Raw genomic sequence first — 10,331 nt, 5'->3', positions numbered from 1 at the left:
AAACATGAACAAACACAAACAATGAACGCCCCAGAACTTTCTTTTTTTATCCAGTTTTATGTCAGTTATAACGGAAAAAGAACGTAAATAAACTTACCGGGAGGGTTTACACTTTTGCAAAGCACTGTATCCGTGTCACATTCTCATTAGGAGCTGAGCCCCTCTAAAGGTCTGATCCTAGAATCGCCCCTGGGGTAAACTGTGAAAAACCAAGGCAATTAAGGTTATCAATATAAGATACTGATGTTGATAGCTGTCTGACAAAGATCTGACTGAAAAAAGATCAAATAAGGATTTGCGAGCTTATTTTCCATGTGCTCATACTGTTCCTGTCTTTTCTTTGTTTACTTTCACATATTCTACACCTGAATTGGACTGCACGTGCACAGCTCCATCTATATCCCTATTCATCACTGGGCTATTGGGACGAGCTGAATGAGTCACTGTGCCACGCTGAGGACCATCATCATATCTGAATCACACATTTTATTTCCACCTTTGGTGAACACAAAGGTCTGACACATTTTTACACAGTACACACAGTACTACTATGCATAAACGTTCTCATACTCTTGGTATTATTGCAAGTATGTGAAGCAGTGGTTCATTTTGACCACTCAGTAATCATATCCACAGATCAGAGCTCCAGCCCTGACCCAGAATCAGCCCCCAAGGAAGCTGTCTGTCTATATTAAACCACCACAGAGGCCCTATTCTGAACCTTGCTCTGCCTCCAGCATGAGATCCTGCTCCGTTCAGTCTGGGCAGTAAAGCAGGCTAGACGGACAAACAGGGCCCGGGGGGACAGTCTAAATTACCGACAGAGGGCCAGAACCATAAATCTCAACCACTGAACCCTGAGCCCCAACATGATGCGTCCAGAGCAGACTTCCCCCGTCTGTATGCCTCTGTGATACTTAATGATTTCATTTCATCAACCAGGCTCCCAAGGTTTGATTTACCTAGAAATTACATGAGAAATAAATGTGTGTGTATTCGTTGCCATAGGTGCCTGAACAATAATGATTCGTAAAAAATGAGGTGGAAGCTGAAAATGGTAGAGCTGGAGATCCATAAATCCACATCTTCTTTAAAAATTAAACAATTATTTCAACTTGATGTTTTAATACAAATTGATAACATTCTGTTATCTGACTCAAAACTGTGTTCCCTGCACTCCTTATTTTGGTGTCTAATGGGTGTACCGCAGGGGTCAACCTTGGGCTCATTACTGTTTCATCTACAAATGTGTTCTAATGACACCATTATTTACTGTATACACATGGAAGAGGTGCAGGGGATGTAACAAAATGAATACCATGTTATGGAGAAGGCAGCTGTCTGGGTTAAGTACTTCCGCATTTCCTTAACCTGTTGCCATGTTTTTTCTCCATCAGACTGAAAAAAATTCCTTTGGCAGATGTTTTTTTTTATGTTTAATGATGATTTTAAGTAAAACAGAAGAAAACTATCTCTCTTTACCAAAATACCTTGACATTTTTGGACAAAAAAGCATTACCATCTCATTGTAGAAACAGCAAAATACCATTGATATTTAAGATTCCTTTCCCTTCAAATTACTTTATTAAGATGCACACATGCAACTCTTCTGGGGGAAAAAAAACTGTTATTCCCCAGAGTTCTGAAAAATATAGTTTTTTCCATCAAAACAATACCAAAATGACCTCCCTCTTCTCACAGCTAAACTTCCACTTAATCTTCCACTTAACATGGCTAAATACAAACCACATATGCACAGGTTAAGTGCAAACTTAATTTTTCGCTCACAGGTTTAACACGTGAGAAGAAAAAAAAACAACCTTCTCAATCTTTGTAAACAGGATAATCCTGGAGTTTAAATACTTACCTATAATACATATCTATGGTCACATGTCACGCCAGACGAAAACACCCCTATCCTCTGTTGTTACTGCAACACCTAGTCCTGTTTGTCTGTCTGTCTCTTCTACATGCACACAGCCATACCTGTTGGCACACATAAACAGCTCTGGGACTGACACGTGCACATCGATCCTCAGACATGTGAGTGGAAACCAAGTTATCCAATGTTCAGACATGTTCAGAGATCAGAAATGGAATGTAAACAGGAGAAGAATGAGAGAATCAAGATTTAAACATTTTCCATCGTGTTTCTTAAGAAGTCGGCGATGACTTCAATGTAACTTCAGTGTAAAAACTTTAGGCTGGCATTCCCTGAGTGGGAGGAGGAGGTAGTGTCAGGGGACTATTGTCATTCAGAGCCAGTGCCATAGCACACACAACCCCCTAAAACCACCATTGCCATCCCCCCACTGCTGTTGACATTCAGAGATATGCAAATGGTCAAACATTTCACATTTCAATAAGAAAAAAACAACCTCTCTTCCTTTGTGGGGCTCAGGAGCTGCTTGTGCCGGCAGGCCAATACAATTTCCATTGGTCATTGGAAATGCAAATGCTCTTGTAGATATAAACAAATAAGTGAAGAGATCCATGAAAAGATGTGTGAATAGATATGAGTTAGTGTTGTTGTCGTGCATCTGCAGTCAAGTCCTAACAAGTAAACAACAACTGGCCATTGCATTCGAATATGAATAAATTATGCATGGAAATATTTAACTTTGACGGAACATTTTAAAACCCTGCCTGCCTGTCGGCATAGTTCAAATTTGGAGAATTACGTACGTTTTTTTTTAGCATTCACACACTTTTCAACTACAAGATAACTAAATCTAAGACCAGGACTTAGTGAATAATTGGCTCTTAATAATCACATTTGCTGACAATGATTAAAGGCAATGAGAATGATAAGCATCTATCATGGTACTGATAAACATATAACCGTAGTTTGCCCCAAGGGCAGCTCCAAACTGCCCCAGTTTCTCTGATATCCTAAATGAGTCTCCCTTTGTGGAATCAGGCCCAGGGGCAAGTAATCAAAGTCAAATGCCTCTTCTCAGCTCCACTGTAAAAAGGTGAGGCCACCTCAGGAAATCAGTCCTCACTTCTGTGTCAACAAGGACATCCTTCTGAGAACACCTCCTCCTGATTTCACCTGCCCCTCGTCCCCTCTGCCAACCCCCAATTAACTCAACATTCCTCTGTTTGCGGTGAATACCCCAAATTCTCCCTGACAATTGTCCACACCCCAGCTAAAGGATTACCCCCATTTCTCCCTCCCTAACCATCTATTGTCACCTCTGTGTGAGTGACACTCTGATCCCCGAGTCAGGCCTTGTTCTGATCTGTTGTGGCTATAATTGTCCACCTTGGCTCAAAGGTATTTTAATTAACCTCCAGCCCTCCCTCAGGAAAAGTGAAGGAAACACTGGCCCAAAGGCACAACCAGACAGACAGTGGAGAGGAGTAACTGCACTGCAATGTGAAATATATTATTGCCACATAAACATATTTTTTTAGATATAGAACCAGTGATGCTGCATTCTGTCATAATCAGTTTAAAGACACTGCTGCTTTGACTTCTGGTATGCGTCACTCACTATTTCTGAATGAATCCTGGTCCGTCACTAGGGCTAAAAAACACCCCCATGTAGCACAGCATCCTCCCATCATCTGTCGCAATTAGCCTTCTCACCTTGTTGCTAGAGGAGGGAACATCCGTGATGCCTTTTATCTTTTGGTATTACAAATATGCTGCAGCGTGGGCTTAGATTACGTAATGGTAAAACTCCACTCACTTGATTAATTTAAAAAGGCAGGAGCTTGAGCTTAATTTGCACTCAGAAACTCTGGGAGATGTAATCAAATGCAAGTATGTACAGTATTTACTCACTATTAGAAAGAAAGAAAAAAGGCTTGTCCTTCCCATAATGCTGCTGGGGTGTAATTCACTGTGATGTGGTTAGAGGCATAGTTCTGTGTGTGCATGTGTACACACCTAGCAACCATGTCTGATCACGAAACCTGGGCACTAATTTCATATTTCAGCGGGGATGCCTGTCATCAGCACTCTTATCAAAAATACATACCAGACCATAATCACAGAAGGATTGGATGCCAAAATACCTCAGAGCACATGAGCACAAATGAAAGATGGGAGAGGGAGAGATTGAGGCCTGTGGGGGGGAGACAGACAGAAGACAGAAAAAAGGGATGGCACACAAAAGGGATGCTGCACTGCTTTGTCATGTGAAATATCAACAAATGTTTTATTATGTAGCAGTACTCTAAAAATAGATAGCCTGCCTATTTTACGGCTATGTTGCCTTTAATAGATAACTGGCTGAAATGTTGTGTCATTTCTGCATGTGGAGGGCTGTTGGCTTTTACATCCACGGCATGACTGCTTGCATGAGTTCTTGTAAGGTATGTGTGAATGTGTGTTTGTGTGTGTGTGTGTGTGTGTGTGTGTGTGTGTGTGTGTGTGGGGGGGGGGGGGGGGGGGGTATATTTGTACAACATTAGGTGCCTTAACCCCCTGTGTGGACGATTCACGAGTGAAGGGGCATGTCTGAACAGGTTCCCGACTGCAACACAACACTGGGAGATTGAACTGGATCCATCCACATACTGTACTCCCACACAAAACTGTAGTGTTCTAGTTGAGACTCAGAAAACGTGCATGAGAAAAAAAAGCAGCTGGTTGTATTTTGAGGATGTGACTAATGCTCAAATAATGTATAAATAAATATTGAATTTGTAGATACTAACGGGAAACGGTCACTTGTATGTTTCACTAGAAAATAAGATGAATTGTTGTGACATTCAAGTTTTGTTTGTGATTAACATTTATTTTAATTGTTTAACATTCAAAACATACAACTGGCAACATGAACACCCCCCTCCCCTTCGTCCAGTTTTTTTTGTATTTATTTCTCCCTATTACAATAAAAACAAAACAACAAAAATGTTTTACCTTTTCCACCTCCATAAGAGAGGGTGTTTTGTCATGACACCCAGCTAGAGGTCCCACCTGTTGCAGAGCATTTCTCCCCAGTGTGTATGGCTTGCATATACACGTGTAGGAGGAGGCGCACGAGGGAGGGGGATAACCAGCGGCCAATCAGATGCGACCGCCGCTCGAGCGCTATAAAAGCCGCGAGCGCTTCTCTACTGCAGCATTCACTTAGCCAGTGTTCTTTGACATCAAACTATTGCTGCTTTATTTCACTTCTAACGACCCACCTCCTCCGGGATTGATACAGGATTAACTTCACCCGTCTTACCTGGAGTCTTTGTCCGCGACCGTTGAAAGAGTTTGGACAAGAAACTAGTTTTCTCTCCATTTTGCTTGCACAGAATTGAGAAACGGAAAAAAATGCGTCTCATCCAGAACATGACAACCATTGCGGAGTACCCAGCACCCGAATGCTCGGTCCCAAACCGGGTCATTAAAATGGCTGTGATAGGAGGCGGCGGAGTTGGAAAAACAGGTAAGAAAATGAATAACATCGCTGCGGTGTAGAGTTTACTCGCAGCGTGCTCGCAGAGTGATTAATGTTGGCTTGTATCTCTGTCATATAGCTAATTGTCTAATATTGTATTTTCGCTTTTCTCTATTTCAGCGCTCGTGGTGAGATTCCTAACGAGGCGCTTCATCGGAGACTACGAAAGAAATGCTGGTGAGTAACTGCGCATTATACTTTGAGGATGAAACGGCCTAAATTGGCTGTTTTTTGTTTGTTTTTAAGATGGTGTTTAACTATTAGTGCTAAAGTTCGTTTTCCTTCCTCTGTGTGTGCAGGTAATCTCTATTCCAGAGAAGTGCAGGTGGATGGAGAGCAAGTGACCATCCAGGTTCAAGACACTCCTGGTGTGGAGGTAAGATCCTGTTCTCTCTCTCTCTCTCTTTTTTTTTTTTTTTTTTTAAGCTTTCCTCTTCTCAGACAGATTAGTTTATTTTCCCTGGGCTGACTGTAGGTAACTGAGCCGACAACATTCAACATATGAAAAAAAATCTGAGGATAATCCAATACAAAATAATATAATCCAATTCACTTTCTGGCTGTTAAAATCATCTAAGCCTCTCTTGACTGGGCACCAGTCCAAATCCAAAAATGTGTATGTACATTTTCTCCTGAAGTAGAGCCAGTCTGGCTGTCTAATCTCCTATTTAGGCTAATGGATGTCTGAGGCCAGGGTAAATGATAGCCTGATCCAGACTCCTCAATCAGCCACACCTCTGTTCTGGAGGAGTAACCCTATAGCTCTTGTCTGCCTCAGTCAGCATTCCAGTCATTACTAAAGCTCAGTTGCATAAAGTCAGGGAAGGTTTGACGAAAATGCTTACAAGGTTTCTCTAAGAGTTCGGAGTTGTGTTTTAATCAGACTCTCCTTTTTTTTCTTCCCTTCCCAGATGACTGATAATGGCATCAATTTACCAGATCATGTGACCTGCTCCATCCAGTGGGCTGATGCAGTGGTGCTGGTGTACTCTGTGACCGACCGCCGCAGCTTCGATTTGATCAATCAGTTGCATCAGCTGGTTGTTCGTACCGGAGGCGCCAACATGCCTCCAGTAATCCTCCTGGCCAACAAGGCGGACCTGCTGCACCTGAGGCGGGTGGACTCCCAGCAGGGCCCTTTGCTGGCTGGCACCCTGGGCTGTTCTTTCTACGAAGTATCTGCCAGCGAGGACTACAGCGAGGTGCACAAGGCTTTCCACAGGCTGTGCTGCCAGCTAGCCAAGCAGCCGCCTCCTGCCTCCAACTCGTCCAACAACTCTGCCGGCGCTACCACAGAGAAGAGGCGCTCGCCCCTCATCCCCAGGCCAAAATCTCCCAACATGCAAGACCTGAAGAGGCGCTTTAAGCAAGCACTGTCGGCCAAAGTCAGGACTGTCACCTCTGTGTGAAGCGAACTATAAGTTGAAAGTGGTCCAGAGTGGCTACAGTAAGAAAGCTTTTAAAGGTGGAAGAGGACAGAAGATGTATGCTTCTCCACTGAAGTCCTGTATCAGCCTGGCTGAAAGAGGCAGATGTGACATGAACAGTGGTCGGCTCTAAGTAGTGAGAGGCAGACGAGTCTTTACAGAGGTAATGACCTCTGATTGGCAGGTGTCTGTCCTGTCAGATGACATGTGAGGTGGCGCAGTGATGAGGTTCATCATCTGTTCAGGACTAGAAACGACACCTGAGGAACTACAGAAGCAGCTGTGTGAGGCTGACCGAACCCCACACACTGCTCTCCTGGCAACAACAGTGCTGAAGGACTGCTTATATTTAGCTGTTTTTTTTTTATTCAGACTGCCACTACATGGCACCACTAAATGCTAGTGTTATTATACCAGCCATTTCAGCCAGTGCAGCTGTGTGTGTGTACACTCAGTCTCTTGTATGTCACTAACTACAGTATATCTTTGCAGCATCAAAACAATCATTGTGCAAGACATAATGACGAAACGGTGTGGGTTGTAGCGGGGCAGCAGATGCAGTATGTAGCGTGTGACAGTTATCACTGATGCACTTTATAAAAAGGTATGATCCAAAGGGCTTTATTTATTTGTTCCAATTTCACATTTTTGTTCACAATAAAAATGATGAATTTGAATAGGTCTCTGGTTTTTCATTTATCAGTTTGCATATGTGCATTTGACAGCAGGGCTCATAGTATGCAGACCGTAGGCTACATTTCAAAATTTTAACTTCTGGAGCCTGTGTGATCTCCTTGGTTCCATAACACAATGAGAAACGGTACTTCTGCTGTGAGGGATGACTCCCAAAAGTCTGAGCAATGAATAAACCCATTCATAAGCGCTCTCATATCCGCATTTATTAAGCCCATAGAAGCCTGACTGTGTGGTTGCTTCTTAGGCCTTGATCTCTCTACAGCTCAACTCTTCAGTCCCTGACCCCTGGAAAATCAAGTTGACAAAATTGGAACTAGCCTGCGCTGACACTGGAAGAGTTCATGTTTAGTTATTAGGGACTCTTCTGAGAATTGCATGCTCCCAAAAGCTGAGACTATATTAAGCACTTTTCCAATAAAGCTGTGCGTTGTTAGATCTGTTTATTTACAATCCAGAACCTAATTAGTGTATCCTCAATATCCCATTCCAATCTGTCATAAATCTCAAAACACAGGATTTACTGGGCTCTCTCTGCTTGACAAAATGTGGGAGACACTTGTTCACTATTGATTCAGGTGTGTGGGTGGCTGAAATGACTGCGCTCCAGCCGAGGTGATTCATGTTGGAGTGTAGGTGGGGGCAAGCTTTACTGTAGGTTTGAGCAAATTATGGGCCTTAGCAGACAGCGTGAAACGACTTAATTATTCTGCTCTTATTTGTCACCATATGATGTGGCGAGGTGTGAATGGACGATAACAGAGTGGGTATTCTCTCTACCACAACAGCAAGGCTTCCTTGAGTTCACACATTACAGTCTGCTTTTAACACAGCCTGGCCAAAACAGAGCTTGCGCTTGCTGAGCCCGATGTATGCAAATCAAAGGGAAGCATCAGATGACCGTGTTTGAAAAGTTACTGGTTTAATTGTTTCATATTAACATTTGATGTAATTTTACAACTCTTGTTCAGAAAACTTTGGACAGATTTCTGTTTGGCAGCAGAAGGACACACACACACACACACACACAAAAACACACAAATGTATTTTTTTCTATTCCGTCAACAACCCCAAAAAGCGAATAGCTACTTTCATATAATTAATTTACAGTTGACTTTATAATTAATTCTGACAAAACAAAGACATAAACGGGGGAGGAATGTTGCTTGATTTGGTTTCCTTGACTTCTGCTCGCAGCTTCTGAAAGTCATTCTCATTAACCGAAGCTTGACTCACACCTGACGAGGTGTCGAGGCGTTTGTGGCGCACGTGTCGTGTGCATGCGTGCGTTTCCACGTGGCGCCCCTTCAGATACCGATATCAGGCAACAGTCTTTGGGTGGTGAAGAGCAGCTGGGGAATATCCGTGGGCCTCAGTAATCTGGTAGACAAAACCAGCACCTGGAGCAGAGCACAACACACATTAATTAGCGTTAAAACAGGTCACTGTGACTTACTCGACACTTATAAATGAAGCAGACATGAATGTCAGGGTGACGTGCAAATTTGCATTTAACAAGGTGCATAAATCAGGTGCCTGGCAAGCGGTTCATTTTCTTAATTTGATTTAATTACTTCCAGCAAGGATGGTATGCAGTGCCTTCGTTGTTTTGACTGGTTTTTAGGTGGCGTGCTATCTCAGAAATGTCATTTTGGAGGTAGATAATACTCCAACCTAAATCTATCTTATCAACTTTACTTTTTTTCACCAGGATAATCCAGTCAGTATCAATGCAGCTTTCCCCTGGTTCCTGGTGCAAGGTAAAAGTGACTTGAATGCTTATTCAGACATGGAATCAACGTAACGGAAGTGTCATCACACTTCCGTATTAAGGTGCATGTCTGAAAAGGGCTTTAGAATACATTTTATAACCACTGAGAATTCAAGCTGTGCAGTCTTTTTTCCATGTAAAGAAGCAAACTACAGTTACAGACTTTTTACAATTACCTGTCAAGTCTACAGGGGGTGAGGCTTTGACACTGAAAAAGCCAAATATTAAGTGGAGTATCACTTTTCACTCTATTTTGAATGAAAATAGGTGAAAAGTCCTGCAATGTTCCGAGAAATGGGCGATTGATTTTGGTGTAGATCCAGGAATACATTCATTTACATTTAACATGTTTGCGATCTTCTCAGACACATCTATCGTTATGTATATTTTGATGCAGAAAACTTAAAGGGATACTTAGCCGATTTTACACCAGCTCTGCGTCATCTTTGTGTTTCGATGAGCGGCATTTGGCTTCCCTCTGTACCCTCTGTGGTGCCTGGGCACGGAGCCCCGAGCAGTGGAGGTCTGCTGAGATCTCGGCGGAACTCGCATTATGCGTAATCCGGCGGATCTCCGCTGCTCAGCTGGAAGCTCCATGCGCTGTTGTTCATCGAAACCCACTGCCCAAAGTGCCATGACACAGAGCTGGATTTAAATCAGCAAAATGTCTCTTTTAATCTCTTTACTAGGACTGGGACCATATGCTTTTGTCCCGATTACAATCTTTCACGATACATGGGTGCCAATTCGATTTGTATTGCGATTCTCAAAGTATTGCAATTCAATAGTATTGAAATTTACGTTTCCTTCTTTAACAAAAACAAAAGTTGAATAACACCCTTCTAGAGACAATATATCATGAGACATTCCTAAAAACTAATTGTTTTCTAAGAAGAATGCACATCACATGTCAGTCAGTCAGTCTGACATTTATTTCATTTGTAAAGAAGTACATGTATTTTCTGCTTCCGCTCTGTTTTGCTGGAAACGGATATGATATTATATGATATATTCCGTATAAACAGAAAACATTTA

The 10,331-nt window shown here is 42.5% G+C and overlaps 2 protein-coding genes across 4 annotated transcripts in view; one reads left to right on the top strand and one right to left on the bottom strand.

Moving 5' to 3' along the window:
• The first annotated feature begins 5,101 nt into the window (after positions 1 to 5,101).
• rasl11b (RAS-like, family 11, member B) lies at positions 5,102 to 7,378 on the top strand. The gene is made up of 4 exons (XM_078259724.1): positions 5,102 to 5,393; positions 5,526 to 5,582; positions 5,705 to 5,781; positions 6,317 to 7,378. Exons 1-4 carry the CDS (start codon positions 5,279 to 5,281, stop codon positions 6,812 to 6,814), a joined length of 747 nt encoding a protein of 248 aa, XP_078115850.1. The 5' UTR covers positions 5,102 to 5,278; the 3' UTR covers positions 6,815 to 7,378.
• Positions 7,379 to 8,424: 1,046 nt separating this feature from the next.
• Positions 8,425 to 10,331, bottom strand: part of scfd2 (sec1 family domain containing 2) — a 114,719-nt gene continuing 112,812 nt past the window's right edge. Inside the window, exon 9 of one of the 3 annotated variants that reach the window (XM_078259722.1) lies at positions 8,425 to 8,925. In XM_078259722.1, the coding sequence (XP_078115848.1) occupies positions 8,833 to 8,925 (93 nt within the window). In that variant the 3' untranslated portion in view covers positions 8,425 to 8,832. The other 2 variants (XM_078259721.1, XM_078259723.1) reach the window with 2 other exon arrangements.

This window comes from Sander vitreus, chromosome 9, assembly GCF_031162955.1.
Source record: "Sander vitreus isolate 19-12246 chromosome 9, sanVit1, whole genome shotgun sequence".
Lineage (NCBI taxonomy): Eukaryota > Metazoa > Chordata > Actinopteri > Perciformes > Percidae > Sander > Sander vitreus.
The sequence above is the reverse complement of the archived record's forward strand: the minus strand, read 5'-3'. Positions and strand labels throughout refer to the sequence as shown.

What these genes read in the sequence shown, in the direction of transcription:
- rasl11b (XM_078259724.1), top strand. Translation starts at nt 5,279, where the DNA reads ATGCGTCTCATCCAGAACATGACAACCATTGCGGAGTACCCAGCACCC. An exon ending in AGACTACGAAAGAAATGCTG is followed by an intron (nt 5,583 to 5,704) that starts GTGAGTAACTGC and finishes CTGTGTGTGCAG; the next exon opens with GTAATCTCTATTCCAGAGAA. An exon ending in AAGACACTCCTGGTGTGGAG is followed by an intron (nt 5,782 to 6,316) that starts GTAAGATCCTGT and finishes TTCCCTTCCCAG; the next exon opens with ATGACTGATAATGGCATCAA.